The 17,096-nt window shown below is 45.2% G+C and overlaps 1 protein-coding gene, 1 long non-coding RNA gene and 1 pseudogene across 10 annotated transcripts; 2 read left to right on the top strand and 1 right to left on the bottom strand.

The window, feature by feature from the left end:
• Positions 1 to 811: 811 nt before the first annotated feature.
• On the bottom strand, positions 812 to 2,959 carry LOC125525494. Its single transcript, XM_048690490.1, has 2 exons — positions 1,364 to 2,959; positions 812 to 1,276 (listed from the first exon to the last, which is right to left on the bottom strand). Exons 1-2 carry the CDS (start codon positions 2,702 to 2,704, stop codon positions 1,037 to 1,039), a joined length of 1,581 nt encoding a protein of 526 aa, XP_048546447.1. The 5' UTR covers positions 2,705 to 2,959; the 3' UTR covers positions 812 to 1,036.
• LOC125518442 lies at positions 2,703 to 5,147 on the top strand (annotated as a pseudogene).
• A 5,875-nt stretch (positions 5,148 to 11,022) lies between these two features.
• On the top strand, positions 11,023 to 16,777 carry LOC125521272. Of its 9 annotated transcripts, none has more exons than XR_007289135.1 (4): positions 11,023 to 11,850; positions 12,382 to 12,724; positions 12,903 to 13,072; positions 15,027 to 16,777. It is a non-coding gene; the product is annotated as an uncharacterized LOC125521272 (long non-coding RNA). The 9 variants fall into 9 exon arrangements; XR_007289136.1 differs by having other exon boundaries at positions 12,903 to 15,082; positions 15,689 to 16,777; XR_007289132.1 differs by having other exon boundaries at positions 12,903 to 15,762; positions 16,320 to 16,777.
• Positions 16,778 to 17,096: the final 319 nt, after the last annotated feature.

Here is a 17,096-nt window from a genome sequence, read left to right as displayed (position 1 = left end):
TGGGACGTGTTGGGCACTAATAAGATGGTGAAGGAGTAGCTGCTCAAGAAGGCGATGATGAAGGTGAGTGTCGGCTCATTGGGGCAACGGAGAGCGGTGAGGATGCGAAGGCGGATGCGATGCAATACAACGGCATGATGGAGAGTATCTTCTAGAGACATAATGTTAGGATTGCTTGTTTATTTACTGAGTTTGATAACCAGTTGTATATGCACTTGTCCTGTCAACTGCAAAAAAAGCCACTGAAAGGGGCATTTTCTTACCTTGCCTTTCTATTCAGAAGTTATAAAAAGAAAGAGAAAGTGCGGCCACCTATCTAGCACCGTTCAGGAGCGCCTCATGCGTCGCACCGAAGGAGCGTCCCAACCACTAGTATAACATAGCAACGCACGCTATCTATGCCATTCAGGTCAGCCCAGGGACTGTGGCGGTAGCCACTTGCCATTATATCTGGCCATCCCTCATATCGGGCCGGACCAGGCCTAACCAAGCCCAATGCAGAAAACCTAGGCTCGGGTTCAGGTCCGGTCCAGCCCGCCCCAAGCATCAGGCCTAAAAATCAGGCCCAAGCCTAGCCCGCCGGTGTAAAAGCCCACTAGGCCTTTTCGATAAATCACTAATATGGCAGGCCCATGCCCATCCCGACCTTCGGACTCAAAAATTAGGCCCAGGCCCGGCCCGTGGACAAGGTCAGGCCGTACTCGCCACATCGCTGCCACATCGTTGTGTTGACCAGAAGTCTACCGTCGTTGACCATGACTATTCTACCGCCAATGCCGAACGGCGGTAGGAAAATGGTCAAATCCTAAGTTTTTTTACAAACATGGTCAAATCGTGCTAAACTTTTGCATAAGGTTCAAAACAGTGAATTTGGCCCCAAAATGTTGGTCGATCTGGAACACAGAACAGTCGTGTGCAAAAGATCATCAACCAGGCTTCAGGAGTAGTATTCCAAAAGATTAATCTACAAGGTAATTAAGCGTCCGCCTGACCTGCCGGACGGCGTAGAGAGGACAGCTAGAGCGCACAGCGCGCTTCACGTCATCTGCCCCGCGTTCGCGCCCCGCCAGCGCTCGTAACCATCCAGCGCGTCCTGCGCGCGCCGCCGCACGGCGCGCTCGGCCTTCACCGTCTCCACCTCCGCCTCCGCCGCGGCGAGCTTGGCCTCCGACCTCTCCAGCCGCGCCCGCAGTGCGGCGACCTCCGCGTCCCGCGCGTCCAGCCGCTGCTCCAGCTCCAGCGCGTAGGCCAAGGAGAAGGACGCGTAGTTTGCAGCCTGCACGCATGCGTCGTTGCCGTCCACGCACAAATACTACAACCAGTGAGATCGATCCGACCGCGGACAAGCAATGTACTAGCATACCTGAAGAACGGCGACATAGGTGGACGCGACGGTGTCGGAGGGCTCGGTCGCCGCGAACACGCGCGCCTGAAGCGGGACGACGCCCCGCAGCCTCTCCCGCGCGGCCACCCAGTCGGCGCTGTCGCCGTCGTGTCCGCTGGGAATATGCTGAATCTTCCGGCTGCTCCGGGAGAAGGCCTCGGGCGGGGAACAAATTCCGGTGGGCGCCGAGCTGTCATCGGCGGTAGGCGGAGTGTCTGGCAGCACAGATGGTGGGCCGTCGTCGCCGTATGCTTCGGCCAGATTCCTCTTCTTCCCACACAACGGCGACGATCTCGTCACATCGCTGTCCGGCTCAATTTTCACCTTGTTCGCCGACGCCGATGTTCGTGCCGCCGCCGCCTTCGATGCTAGCATGGATTTCATCATGCCGTACACTGCGGGATCCATCCCTTTGGACTGGGTAGCAGTACAAGTACAAGAAGGCGGCGGCTGCGGTGACGACGGCTCCGGTGCCGGGAGCTGCGGTGATGACGGCGCCCGTACCGGTGCCGGCAAGGGAGATATCCCGGCCTCGGCAAGATTTCTGATGCAAAGATACTTCCTGAGATCAATGGAGGAGGCTCCCTGAGCAGATAGCAACTTGGCCGCCGCTGCCTCATCTTCGGCGGAGAGCACAGGGTCCACGAGGGAGCTCTTGGACGGCTTGCCCCACTCCACAGGACAAGGCCACGCGGTCGGCGAATAGAGGAAGAAGAACCCGCGCTTCCAACCCTTGATGGACTCCGGCAACCCCGTGAAGCGCAAGCCGGATCTGCCCTTCGACCTGGGCTGGAAGTAGTACCAGCCTTTTTGGTGCTTGTGGGGGAGGGCGGACAGCAGGAAGAAGCGCCGGAACACCGCGAGCGACGGCGGCACGCCGGCGGAGCGGCAGAGCACAATGAATCCCGCCATGATGCGCCACCCGTTGGGCGCGAGCTGCGTGGGCGCGAGGCCGAAGTGGTTGAGCGCGTCGACGAAGAACCGGTGCAGGGGGACGCGCATCCCGGCCTCCAGCGCGTGCGCGTACACGCAGACGGCGCCGTGCGGTGGGGACGAGCTCGCGCGCAGGTCGCCGGCGGGGAAGGCGGTGTACTGGTCCTTGGCGATGCCGTACTTCCTGCACACCGCGTCGACGTGGCCCTGCGTGCGGAAGACGGAGGGGAATTCCTCGTCCGACGATGGGGGCTCGACCCCGGCGGCGTCGTCCTCGATGTCGGAGGTGGTGACCTTGTAGTCCGGGTCGGAGGGGGAGGACGGAGAGGACGAGGAGGAGGAAGAGGAGGAGGAGGACGAGGAGGAGGAAGAAGAAGAAGCAGCCATGGCGGGCGAAGGTCCTACTCCAATGGCTTCAGATTTGCTTCCCAAAGAGCTTTCTCCCCGCGGATGGGTTTGTGCAAAGACTGTGGACACTCCACTATACCTTCACAGGCAGAAATTTACTGCAGGGAAAGAAATATGCACTGAAGATGCAGTCAGTAGCAGGCTGCAGCGAGCTGCAATGTCTAGTTTTGTCTAGACGACAGAAGACGCCGTCTGAAAGTCCAGCCACGTGGACCGAAGAGTCAAGTCACGAGCCAGCTACCCCACCCCCGGACTGAAGGACTCTGCTAGCACTAGCAGTCTACTCCTGCGAGTACCCTTCGCCTCGCCGGAGGTCCCGATAACCGCCGTAATCATCCCCAGCTCAATTTAATCCCAGAAATAATCGCTTGCTGTTGAGTGATTTACGTATACTGTAGCCATTCTTCCATTCGCAATCTCTCTTCAGTGTGTCATAATTGTTGCTAAAGAATTGGTTAGTGTTATTTGCCTATGCTTCAGAGTATGCATGCGTCAGAAATCAAGCTTCCTTCGCACCTTGAGGCCTCCTTTAGTTTGAAGAAATTTTGTAGGATTTTCATAGGATAGGATTTCTATAGAAAAAATCCCTTCATAGCTCTTTGGTTTGTAGGAATGAAATCCTATTCCTATGGAGAAATTCTTTCTATCGTCCACATTTTATAGGAAAATAAACATTAGCTTAGACTTAATGGGAAAAAATCCTATGGTGTGAATCAAAGGACATTTCCTTTTCTATTCCTATGCATAGGATTTGAGATGCATGTCATCTCATTTCCTATGACTTTCCTATTCTTATGATTTTCCAATCCTATGAACCAAAAGAGGACTGACTCTGGCTGTGCTCCCCCTCCAGCAAATAATCATTAATTTGGAACTGCCAGATTTGCACGTCAATCTATATTACAAAGTAAACATTGTTCAAGACTAATCAGGTTTAGTATCTTTTCACTGTTACTTTATAGAATGATATGACATCATTTTTCTCATCAGATTTGCACGTCAATCTATATTACAAAGTAAACATTGTTCAAGACTAATCAGGTTTAGTATCTTTTCACTGTTACTTTATAGAATGATATGACATCATTTTTCTCATCAGATTTGCACGTCAATCTATATTACAAAGTAAACATTGTTCAAGACTAATCAGGTTTAGTATCTTTTCACTGTTACTTTATAGAATGATATGACATCATTTTTCTCATCAGATTTGCACGTCAATCTATATTACAAAGTAAACATTGTTCAAGACTAATCAGGTTTAGTATCTTTTCACTGTTACTTTATAGAATGATATGACATCATTTTTCTCATCAGCGTTTGAATATTTTAAATACAAAGAAAGTTTTTTCTCGGCAGCGTCAAAAATCTCTGTTTGAATATTTTAAATACAAAGCAAGTTTTATAGCACTTTGCACTACAACGAATCTCTTGCACTAAGTGTATGGAATCCTCATGGCTATTTAAGCTCATCAGTGCGTGTTCTAATGTTATAAAGCAGATTAACTAGAGCCTGGATATACCGAGCAGAGTGGATTGCTGTTCTAATGTTCTAGTACTTCTGTATCCCTGTATTAGACCACCAAATTGGATGAAGAACAGATAAACTGTTCCTGGTCGTTCAACATTTACAGGCTAACACCTTTTCATTTTAGAGTGTTTTAACATTATATGCTTTTTCTTCCCAATTTGTTTGTTAGACCACTGTTAGAGATGAGGAAGGAGTCCTAGAAGCTGTTGAGCATGTGCACGATATGTTAGACAAAGAACTAGAAACAAAATTTCGTTTGTGGATTAAGCCAAGGAGGTACGGCGGTGAAATATGCATCTAATCATTTCTGGTTTCAAGATAGTACTTACTGAGAATTTGATTTCCATTCTGTCTCCACAGGTGCTCTAGCCATAGCAAGTGTTCAGCTCTACCCCAAGACTTGTGTGTTTTCAGTGGTTCAATTCCTCTGAGCAAATCATTTGCTGACAGGGTGATGCCTGAAGCCAGAAAGGTAACAACAACTGACCAAATCATGGCTAAACCAATTATATTTCGTAGCTGAATCCTCTTGCAAATGTCTTGTCTCTGAATTCTTGCAAACCTGCAGATGCCGATTTTATGGTTTCATGGGATGGCAGACGGGGTGGTACTATTTGAAGCCAGGTACGCTGGCTGCACGTTTCTCCAAGAGCTTGGCATGGCCTGCGAATTCAAGGTGGTAGAAAAGCATACTTGTAGTCATAACCGTTTAATTGGAGCTTCGGTTTTAGCTTCTCTGACTATTTTTCTTCAATATTATCAGACTTATCCGACCCTTGGGCACTGGCTTGTGGATGAAGAGCTCCAGTATTTTGATGATTCATATTCGATCGCCTAGGGATCTCTCAAGGAACTGAAGCTGCAAGACAATCGTCATCATCGTCGTCGAACCACGAAGAACTACACTAGTTAGAGTACTTCACAAACTTATGGGCACCATTGGTGGCACATTGCTAGTACATATGTGACCTGAATCTCAGTTGACTAGTTCTCTGTCTTCTCAATTCGTGTGCCTGATGACTTGCTCTGTTATTCATTGATGCTTCGATTAACTGTGTCACATGAATCTGACATGCCCAGTGGCTCATCGATGATGTTCTCTGGTTAGTGTTATCTTTACGATTGTACGAAGATATTTAAATCTAATCCTACGGTTAAATTATTAGTGCTATCTGAATGTAATAGTAGCTCCTCTGACTCCCAGCCCCCGGCGTCGTCTTGACGAGGAGGAGGCCCTGAGCAGGAAACCGAGCTCAGCTGCAGCGGTGCCAGGTGGTCGGCCCCCACGGCGTCGATGTCGTCGTCGAGCAGGTCCTTCGGCCTCATCCTCTTTGTGGCCTCCGCCTCTGCAGACACGACCGCATCAAGGTCGGCCTCCCTGGCCCTCTTGTTGTTGCCGGTATACGAACCAAACATCAGAGACGAGGAGGAGCTCTCCATGGCTGGCAGACGAGCTTTTCTTCTTCTCCTTTCCTTCGTGTTGCGGGTTGAATTCACGAAATGGCAGGGGGTATCTACAAATGTTCAGCAGTTGACTGGCTCGGTACTGCTGGCGCCACTTGGCTATGTGTGATTGGCTCAGGACTAAACTTGCACATCTTGAACAAGTTTTAGGACTAAATAGTGCACTTTTGCAAGTTATAGAACTTGTAAGAATAGGTATAAGCATTCCTACTTCACGAGGGAGCCGCATCGTATGTATTTATATTAAGGCGAATCATGCCTTGCCGTGGCGTACAAGTCCAGAGAGAATACCGATCTGGTTCGGTTTAGGAGACAGGGATAGCTACGGGAGGAGAAAGAGATAGAGATAGGTTAAGATTACATAAGTTAAACAGCTCAAACTCTAACACCCTCCCTTAATCTAAACTATCCTATGTTAAGATTTCTCTTGAACTCTTCAAAAGAGTTGGCTGGCAAAGCTTTGGTGAATCCATCCGCTACTTGATCCTTGGATGAAATGAACCGTATATCCAACTTCTTCTCTGCAACTCTTTCACGCACAAAGTGAAAATCAATTTCAATGTGTTTGGTTCTACCATGAAACACTGGATTAGCAGAAAGATAAGTTGCTCCCAAGTTGTCACACCATAGACAAGATATACGAAGTTGCTTGATTCCTAGCTCATGAAGTAAAGATTCCACCCAAATAATTTCAGCAGTTGCATTTGCTAGTGATTTGTATTCAGCCTCTGTGCTTGACCTTGACACAGTGGCCTGTTTTCTGGCACTCCAAGAAATAATATTTGAACCAAAAAACACTGCAAATCCTTCAGTTGACTTTCTGTCATCAACACAACCTGCCCAATCAGCATCAGAGAAGGCACTGACAAGTGTGGAACTAGAACGTCTGAACTGAAGTCCCAAACTCACAGTATGCTTAATGTATCATACAATCCGTTTGACAGACGTCCAATGAGTAGAGGTAGGAGCATGCAAATATTGACAAACCTTGTTTACAGCAAATGATATATCTGGCCGTGTCAAAGTTAAGTATTGTAGGGCTCCAACAACACTTCTATATTTTGTGCTCTCCTCTTCATTAAGAGGTTCTCCTTGATATGCTGAAAGTTGTTCTGAAGAAGACAATGGTGTAGGTGAGGGTTTGCAATCCTTCATTCCCATATGAGTCAGAAGTTCAGTGGCATATTTCTCTTGATTCAACACTATGCCATCTTGAGTCTTCTTAAATTCAATGCCCAAGAAGAAATGTAAATCACCAAGATCCTTCAAGGCAAACTCTGAACTCAAATCATGCAAGAGAGCATTAGTGGCATCTTGAGAAGAACTTGCAACTATAATATCATCCACATATATGAGCACAAAAATCATTGTGTTTGCCTTATTATAAATGAAGAGAGATGTATCTGCCTTGGATGGAATAAACCCAAGATGCTTTAACTGTGAACTTAGCCTTGAGAACCATGCTCTAGGTGACTGCTTCAGACCATAAAGAGCTTTATCAAGCTTGCAAACATAATGAGGTGTTTGTTTGTTTTCATATCCTGGTGGTTGCCTCATATAGACCTCCTCTTCCAGAACACCGTGCAAAAACGCGTTCTGAACATCTAGCTGTCGAAGACTCCATCCCCTAGAAACAACAATGGCTAGCACAAGTCTTATAGTACCGGATTTTACAAGTGGACTAAAGGTATCTTCATAATCAATACTATACCGTTGCTTGAATCCCTTGGCAACTAGACGTGCTTTGTATCTATCAATAGAGCCATCTGCTTTTCTTTTGATTCTATAGACCCACTTGCAGTTGATAATATTTTTACCTCTCTGACTTGGCACCAAGTGCCATGTTTTATTTTTCATGAGTGCGTCATACTCTTCATCCATAGCCCTTTTCCATTTAACATACCATACGGTACAGTACCATCTCTTCTTATTTTGGGATTTCTAATACCTTTTTGCAGCCGGGTCATGACCCTTGAGGTGGTAGCAGGCTGTTCTTGCTGTTGCACAAAAGATTGCACAGATCGGCTAGTGACAGAAGATCCAAGAGATCCATCCATGTGTGCAGACTGCGCTGGTGCACCGGATCCAGTGGACCCTGGTGTGGCCTGACCTGAGCTAGCAGCAGCTGAGTCCACAGAGTAATCTGGAGCAGAAGATCCCGAAACCGCTGCTGCTCCTGTCCCCTGCATGCGCGCGCTGGACGAGGGAAATCCCGCGTCGTCTCCTGTCCCCCGCATGTGCGCTGATGTGGCAGACGCGGAGCGGGTTGGGGACGCCTGATTCTCCTGTTGGCTGACAGGCGTGGAGTTCCGCGCGGATCTCCGCCCGTGATCCAAGGCGGATCGGCGCACAGGCGTGGCAGGCGCCGCCGCATCCTCCTCGTGTTCTGCGCCTGCTGCTTCTTCTTCAAACACATGAAATATATGGTCAATTTGTACTGGATTTTGATCATTTTGGCCCATTTGAACGCCGTTTTCTTCATGCACCTGCATAGACAAAGTACCCGGAGTAGAACTAGAAGGAATATTAGCACATTGGTTAGTACAATTGTTATCACCCCCTTGATCAAACTCCGGAAGTAGAAGAATTTCTTTTCGAAGAAGAGCACCGGCATTTGGATGAAGTGACTTGAAAGGAAAGACAGATTCATCAAAGACAACATCCCTCGATATGTAGACTCTGCCAGTAGAGACATCAAGACATTTGACTCCTTTGTGTATAGGACTATAACGCAAGAAAACACATTGTTTGGAACGAAACGCAAGTTTGCGAGTGTTGTATGGTCGAAGATTCGGCCAATATGCACAACCAAATATGCGGAGGGATGTATAATCAGGAGTAATACCAAAAAGACGAGTGATAGGATTCTCCAATTTGATGACTTTACTGGGTCTAATATTGATAAGGTATGTTGCGGCGAGAAATGCTTCATCCCAGAATTTGAGAGGCATAGATGCATGAGCTAGCAATGCTAGTCCTACTTCAACAATGTGGCGGTGCTTTCGTTCGGCAGAACCGTTCTGTTGGTGAGCATGGGGACAAGATACATGGTGAGAAATTCCAATCTTTTGGAAGAAGGAATTTAGTTTCTCATACTCACCTCCCCAGTCTATTTGCATGGCAAGAATTTTAGAGTTCAGTTGACGTTCAACAAGACTTTGAAAGTTGCTAAAAACTTGAAAGACGTCGGATCGCTTCTTTAGCAAATAAATCCAAGTAAACTTGCTATAGTCATCAATAAAGCTTACATAATAAGAAAATCTACCGACTGAAGTGGGGGCTGGTCCCCACACATCTGAAAAAATAAGTTATAATGGAGCAGTAGATATACTAGTAGAGATGGGATATGGTAATTGATGACTTTTTGCTTGTTGACACGCATCACAAACTGACTCAATACTAGACACAAAAGGAAGTTTATTTTTACTAATGACATGTTGAACTATGACTGAAGATGGATGACCCAAGCGTCTATGCCACTTTTCTAAAGATGGTTTGGTGACACTCCAAGCTTGTTTATTTGACTCCGGCGAAGAAGATGATATGATTGGATAAAGACCTCCCTCGCATCTTCCTCTAAGAATGACTCCTCGTTGCCAAATCCTTAATCACAAAATAATAAGGATAGAATGTGATGAGAACATTATTGTCAAGTGTAAAACGATGAACAGAGACAAGATTTTTCGATGCATGAGGGATATGTAAGACATTGTTTAGACGAAAATTTTTCTGAGAGGTTTTAACAATTGAGTTACCAACGTGAGTAATATCCATACCGGCTCCACTTGCCGTGTGCACTTGATCACCTCCATGGTACTTCTCCCGCATCGTTAACTTGTCAAGCTCTCCTGTGATATGCTCGGTAGCTCCCGAATCTGCATACCAGTTAGTGTCGATACCATATGAGTTGGTGACGAGGTTAACCTTCTTCTTTTCCTGACGATCTTCCTTGTACCGATCCCAGCAGTCCCTGGCGCCGCCAGCATGATATTTGTAACATATCTGGCACTCTCAGTAATCGTCCTCATGTTGCTGCTGATACTGTTGTGGCGGCGGCTGGTGTTGACGCTGCTGGTAGCCGCTGTTTCCACCGTTGCGAACAGAAGGAGAAGGAGCACGGTCAGAACGACCACATCCTCTTCGTCCGCGGCCTCCTCTGCCTCGATACTGGCCGCGTCCCCTGTACACGACGTTAGCTGACGAACGAAATCCTGGTCCTTCGCCTAGCATCTCCATCCTTTGATCGAAAGCGGAAATCTGCGAGAAAAGGTCATCAACCGTGATGGAGTTTTTGATGGCGCCAACTGCTGCGACGATGGGATCGTAATCCCTATCGAGTCCGGCGAGGATGTAGTCCACCATCTCTCCATCTGTCACCGGACGGCCTGGTGCCGCAAGCTCATCTCCGAGGCTCTTCATCTTGGCGATGAAGGCATTGCTGGACATGTTGCCCTTCTTGGTGTTGGAGATGGCGATCCTCAAATTTGTTATTCGCGATTGCAACTGTGCAGCAAAGATTGTGGTAAGGGCGGTCCATAGATCAAGGGTACTTTCCTTATCAATAACTTGCGCGAGGATTTCTGGAGTGAGCGAATTCAGCAGATAACTTAGGACCTGCTGATCTTTGGCAATCCATGGACTACACAGTGGGTTCGGCTCGATGGCCGTGGTCTTGTCCGCCTTGGCGACCTCCACTGTTTTCAGCGGCGCTGCCGTCGAGAAGACCGGTCACCTGCGCGCCTCGCAGGGCCGGCAGAACTTGCGCCTTCCATAAGAGGTAATTCCCCCTTGCGAGCTTCTCTGTTGGAGGAGCGCCGAGGTTGAGGCCGACGACGCTGGAACTCATGATGAAGACGAAGGAAGGGCGCTAGGGTTCTAGTTGTTTTTGTTGTGTCGCTAGATGATAGGGAAAAGGCTAGCTCTATATACCATGTAAGAATAGGTATAAGCGTTCCTACTCCACGAGGGAGCCGCATCGTATGTATTTATATTGGGGCAAATCATGCCTTGCCGTGGCATACAAGTCCAGAGAGAATACCGATCTGATTCAGTTTAGGAGACAGGGATAGCTACGGGAGGAGAAAGAGATAGAGATAGGTTAAGATTACATAAGTTAAACAGCTCAAACTCTAACAGAACTAAACAATCATATCTTAGACAAGTTCTAGGACCTCTAGTGCTTTTACCTCTTCGCATTTAACAATCGAGAGCAAGTGCATGCGAGGCAACAAGCAATTGAAGCCAGCGCCAAGGCATGCATTGAACATATAAAGGATAAGCTAGTGCGGCTAACTAGCGGCACCAGCCACGTGCGAGAACGGAAACGCGAGCGAGAGAAGGGAGCGAGCGAAGGGAAACGAGCCAGCGTCCCCCTCCCCCTCCTCCCAAACGAGCCCGTGTTCCCCTCCCCCTCCTCCTACCTCAGGAACCCTAGCCGCCGCCTTCCCCCCCCCCCCCCCCCCCCCCCCCCCCCTCGCCCCGCCGCATCTCGTCCGCCCGGGGTGCGGAGGCGAGCTTCCCGGCGCCGATGGCGCCGGCTCGAGGCGGGGGAGCGGCCGATGCGGGGTCGGTTGGATCGAGGCGTGGGAGCGGCGGATGCGGCGGCGGAGGCGACCTATGAAGAGGCGAGAGGAGCGGTGGTGGCGGCGTCGAGCTGCGAAGAGGGGCCGCTCGGGCGCTAGACCACGGAGGCGGGAGCGGCTGCTTCGGGCCCCGATCTGAGAGGGTACGAGGCAGGGAAGGACGGCATCGTCGCCGTCACAGATCTTCCTTCAGTCCCTTTCATTCCCTCTCCGGTTCATCCTCTTCCCATCCCTCGTATTAGGTAAGTTCTATTAGGATCCGGTGCCACCGTGCGCCATGATTTCAGATTGGCCTGCCTGCTACCCCAAATGGATGCGCCACCCAGTCAGCCGAGTGATGGCAGAATATGCTTTTGTAGAACTGCATATCTATTTGTTATGAATCTAGAGTCTCAAAGCCAATAAGTTGCTAAATCATTGACTGGCTGTTTCCATGTTTGTATTATGCGCTTCTCACTCGGCGAGGGGAGCATTAGGCCTCCTATGGTCTGGATTTCTCCAAATGATTAGGCTTTACGAAAATTGTGTACGCATGTCTTACAGCCTAGGTATTGCTCTTCTAGATATACTCTATTGTTTTTGTTCACATAATTCTAATGAGTATTTAAACTTCTTCAAGCATATTGGACTTTTGAATCTATGTAGCCAGCTCTTTGGAATTTATCTAGACAAGTATTTTTGGTAATGATATGTATTTGCAAGCTTACTTCTCAGTTTTTTCTATTGTTGGGTACATATAGATAATTTCGTTGGGTATCTACAAAGTACATATAGATAATTTTTGACCATTTGTGACTGAAAGATTTTTGCCATAAGAAAATTAACTCTGTCGAGCAGTGCTCGTTGTCAAGGAAATGACGGGAAATTGCTGAGCCTTATTGATTGGAAGAGGAATGCTAATCCTACAAATAGATCTATAATGAATTAGACTTGAGAACAATCAACAAATAATAAACAGTCCCAAATTTGTAGATGTTGTTTGATTCAAATACTGATTTAAGCATTTGGCGCATCTAAAATTCATCAAAAAGGATGCGTGATTTTCTGCCTAATCACTTAGTGTATTGTTTGGTAATCAGGTTATCCTGGACCTCTTTGGGGACAACATCACCAAGTTTTCTTCTTATTGCACTGCAAGTTAAAAAAAGTCAGTGACTAATGACTCTTCTTATCTCTCTGTTCACCCATGTGCTTAGCTGCAAAAATTCTAAAAAGATGCACCTAATGAGGGGTGGCGGATGTGCGTCCTCTAGGGCCCCTTCGGCCAGAGAAGGAGGGGAGGAGCGGTTGCCGACGAGCGAGGTGGCTCTGTTTGGACCGGCCATGGTGTTGGCTGTTGACTCCCACCGGTCTTGTCTCCCCCAACCCTTCCATGGAGCTTGCTTAGCCACCGGCCGGCATCTTCTCGCTCACAGCACCAAGGTAGGCAAAATTCTTTCTTTTTGCCATGATGTGATTTCTTTTGCTTGGATGGATCACAACTGGTTGGAGTAGCGGATGTGTGAAGTTTTGCCTGTAATCTAAATTCTGTATTTTATCTAGCTAAGTTAAGCAAAAGCTTGTTTTTTACAACGACTGAAGCAAAATCATTCTCTTGCAGGGCATGTAGCTTACTTTTTAACTGTTATTGCTGGTTGGAGCCATTGCTATTGGCTATTTATACATAAGATGGAAGGTGAATTGAGATTTTTGTGAGGGGGATTGGATTTCATCCAGATGGCTTGCTTCTCGTGATGAGACTGATACTAATGAACTAATGAAGACATGAAGGTTGCATCTTATCCCCATTTCCCTTTCTACATTTGCCATTTAGTCGATTAACATACATTGTACTATTTCCCTTTCTGTTGCCATTTAGTTGATTAACATAGATTGTATTATTTTCGGTTAAGCACACTATGGGTCAATGAATGTGGAATTAGCTACTTTTTATATCCCTGGACCATATATATTACATGCATCACTACTTGATGCTTCTCTGATATGCTTTTGCTTTTTATTGTTATACATTCATCAGTACTTCATGCATCTCTGATATGCTTTTGCTTTTTATTGTTACCCTTAATTACTACTTTTCTATGAACCCAATGTTTAGGTTGCAGGCTCAACTGCATATCTATATTCTCTGTATGAATTTTTTAGCTAGCTTTGAAGCGAATGTGGTGATCAAGGCTCTAATATGTATTCTTTATTTGCATGAATGTTGTGTGCATATAGGTACTTGCAATGGAATCTTTTTCTCATACACGAGAAGTACTTTGAAAACAGATTTTAAAAATTGATATAATTTTACAAGTGTGCAGATAGCTGACAAGGCAACAATGCTATTGTTCAAATGTAGTCGAGCCGGGCTTTTGGTGTTTTCGGTGCTATTGTTCAAATTTTGCTTTCTTAGATTCATTCCAACCAAAAGATTTGGTAATATTTTTTTTTTCTGGAAACATGGATACACTTGTTGGTGTTGTATACTGGGATCTGTAAGTATTGTCATAGGAATTTTTTTATCCTAAGGATTCACACAGATTGTAGGGGAATTAGTATCTACTCCCTCTGTTCCAAAATAGATGGCCCAACTTCATACTAACTTTGTACTAAAGTTAGTATAAAGTTGAGTCATCTATTTTGGAACGGAGGGAGTAACATCTTGTTAAATGTACACAAACTGGTATATCTTCATGGCTTTTAAGCTATATAATTGTAGATGATAATTTATGCTTTGATAAAGTAATATCTTACTTCTTGGTGCTTGGATAAAATAGTATAGTTTGCTGAAAATATGTTCATACTTTATATCACAGAAGTACAAACTGACAATCAGCCTAGGTGAAGTTAAAAGAAGCAAAAGTATTGTGTATAATCATTAGATTTGTTAAGGTGAATCAGATTTATTTTTGCTGCTGTACGTAGAATGCAGTTTATTTTAATTCATGTTGCTGCGTTTGGCCCGACATGTCGATGGGTGTGGCCGCTCCCTTGTTAGTTTGTTGCTCGATTTGGTTTGGTCCAAGGTAGGTTGTGTGTTGTCTACGTCTGTATATTCGTTGGCTGGATAAGAAGATTTTGCAGGTTTTTCTCTGGTTTGGTTGCTTCTGCTCTGAGTGCAGGTTCCTATGATTTCTAGACAGTGTATTGGTTCTAAGGATTGCTCGGTTAGTTTAAAAGTGCTTTGATTTCCTTCTTGTCTTCACACACAGACCTTGAAGATGGCTAGGTTTGCATGGGCATGGAGTTTGGTACACCTGGCCTCTATTTAGATTTGTTAATAAATTCAGTTTATCACGAACACCATAAATGTGTTATCAGCTTACTATCTTGGCACATGAGCTATTTTTCAGTCAATGCGTGTCGAGTCCACTTCGAACTGAATATGTAGTGTTTTGTTTGAAACTGAGTAACTGTGGTTGAAATTTAGTTTCATTTGGACGAGCTACCCCAAGTATCATCAATTCATGATGGCTAATTTGTTTTGGTTCTTGATGAATCGGCCATGGTCCTGATTTAAGAGTTTTTATGTTATTTCTCAGCCTATTTGAGCTATTATTTTTTCTGTTTAAAACACACAATTGTAGATGCCCTTTTTGATTCAGAAAATGGTCTTCATGTCTGTGGTTTGGTTAAACATTTTCTCAGCATATCTCTATTCATCAGTCTTAACTCGCATAACATCCAATATAGTTTGTCTGATCTAGACTAAATGTTGGTTGTTGCTATGTTTTGTGTGCAGTCTATTTCTCTTCTATCTTGGTCATTAAAGATGTGACAAGAAAGAAATTTCAAAAGGTTTGATAATCTAGAATGCTCATATGGAGTTATTTGAACCAGTTCTTTTAGTAGCTGCTGAGACCAGATATATCAGAAAATTTTAAAATATACCAACAGTAGGGTTGACCAATAATCCTGAATTGATTCAGTCTTCAGGCCTTATGCACAATTTCCACAATGTTAAGATAATATATGCTTTAATGCTCCTGTGCACTACTTTAATGCTTCTGCTTGTTTGTCTGAATCTTGTTGTTGTTCATTAATTTCTTGTCGCCTGTTGTTGCCCATGAGGGGGAGTCGGATCCATCATGGATAACCATCCCTGATGAGCTTTTAATACATACTGATGGTGACAAAATTGATGCCATTGTTCAGGTTGTATACAAAGATGTTCCTACTAGGTATTCTGATGTTGATTATCTAAAAGAAAGAGCAATTCTAACACCAACGAACCAAGTAGCTGAAAATTATAAACGAGCGCGTTCTATCTTTAGTGCCTACCAGTGAGAGAGTACCTAAGCTGTGTCAAGTGTCCATGCCTATGTTTTATATGCAAATACCTTTCCTCTTTTGCACAAACCATGCTTCCTGTACAATGATATTTAATAGCAGCAAACTAAACAGGTTGATTAGGAAACTGAAGCTGCAGCTACTGAAGAGCCAAAGAACATTCTTGTTGAACAGGCTAAAGCCAAGAGGTAAAGACTCATAGTCTGTTACATCCAACCAGTTCAACGTAAGATATGGCGTGTCGCCTCTTGTTCTTCCTTTACCTTGACAACCAAAGCATCCTTCTCTGTGGCTCTCAAAAATGCTTTCTTCTTCACACGATGCATGTTATGACATTTGATCAAACTACTTTTCTGCCACAGCTATATTCAAATGGATCATAGGCCCAATAAAACATCATTTTACTTCAAAATCTAATATACGTTTTATTTATTTTCCTGTTGCATATACAGGCAACTCTTCTTGTTGCATCAAAAGTAACTTACTTCGTACATGCAAACTAATTAGCCACGTAGTTAAATTAGCTACGTATTAAGATTCGGTACATCTACTGCTTATTTATGTTGTGTTCTATTTGCTGTGTCCAATATTTATGCGCTTGTTATTTTTATCACTGTAATCAAGCTTCTGTTGTTATAGCAATATGAAATCCTATGCATCAAGCTTCTGTTCTTATAGCAATTACAGTTTTGATACCTCTGTTTCTCTATATCATCTTGTTGGGTTTCTGTTTCTCTTCATATAGGATACAGGTATGTGATTCTCATGTGGTCCCTTCGCTGGAAACTTGCTAATCTTAGGGGTGCTGCTACTGGTGTAAAAACCGTTTTTATCAAAAGAACTAAAGTAGTAGCTAATCCAAGCATTGAAGAATTGACGCAGAGGTTACGCTATATTGGCATGAAGTCAGAGCAGCGCGTGAAGACTACATAAGATAGTTTCCGTTGACCTTCAGTCTATATGTCCTAACCAACAACGGCCACCTTTTATTTCGTATCAATCGATCCAGTATCTTTTCCCTTTTGGCGTTGCTCTGAGCAAGATATGTATAGCCTTTAGATTTCCATTCGTGTATGATACTACATGTACACTTTAGACCTCATTACTGTCTCTATGGTCAAAAGAAGTTTGTGATCACTTGTTCTATATATGTAATCAACTGCCCTTTACTAATATTTTTAGAAGACTATTTATGTATGTTTACACTGGTTAGAGAAAATCATCACACTGCCAGCAGCAGTTTTTTATTTCCATATGTTCCAATAAGATCTTCCAACCAACTCATCTATTTCTAAATATTTTTATGTGTACTCTTTCAATACTTGGCTTGCTCTTGGCCTTTGCGTCATTGGCGCAACGGGTCATCTAATGCTATTAACGAGTGGCTCACACGGGTGGGAAAATGTTGACGGCCATGTAGCACGAGCGGGTCCTGCCGCTTGCGGCCAGGAGTAGTACTGACGACGCGTTTGGTTCGCGACTTCTTCGCTGTCTCCCGATTACACCGGCTCACGATTGCGTT

The sequence above is a fragment of the Triticum urartu genome, chromosome 7 (assembly GCF_003073215.2).
Source record: "Triticum urartu cultivar G1812 chromosome 7, Tu2.1, whole genome shotgun sequence".
NCBI lineage: Eukaryota > Viridiplantae > Streptophyta > Magnoliopsida > Poales > Poaceae > Triticum > Triticum urartu.
This window is presented reverse-complemented; position numbering and strand designations above follow the sequence as displayed.

Excerpts from the sequence above, each read along its gene's own strand:
- LOC125525494 (XM_048690490.1), bottom strand. The coding sequence starts at position 2,704 with ATGGCTGCTTCTTCTTCTTCCTCCTCCTCGTCCTCCTCCTCCTCTTCC. Across the intron at positions 1,277-1,363 it reads CCTATGTCGCCGTTCTTCAG|GCTGCAAACTACGCGTCCTT; the intron begins GTATGCTAGTAC and ends GCATGCGTGCAG.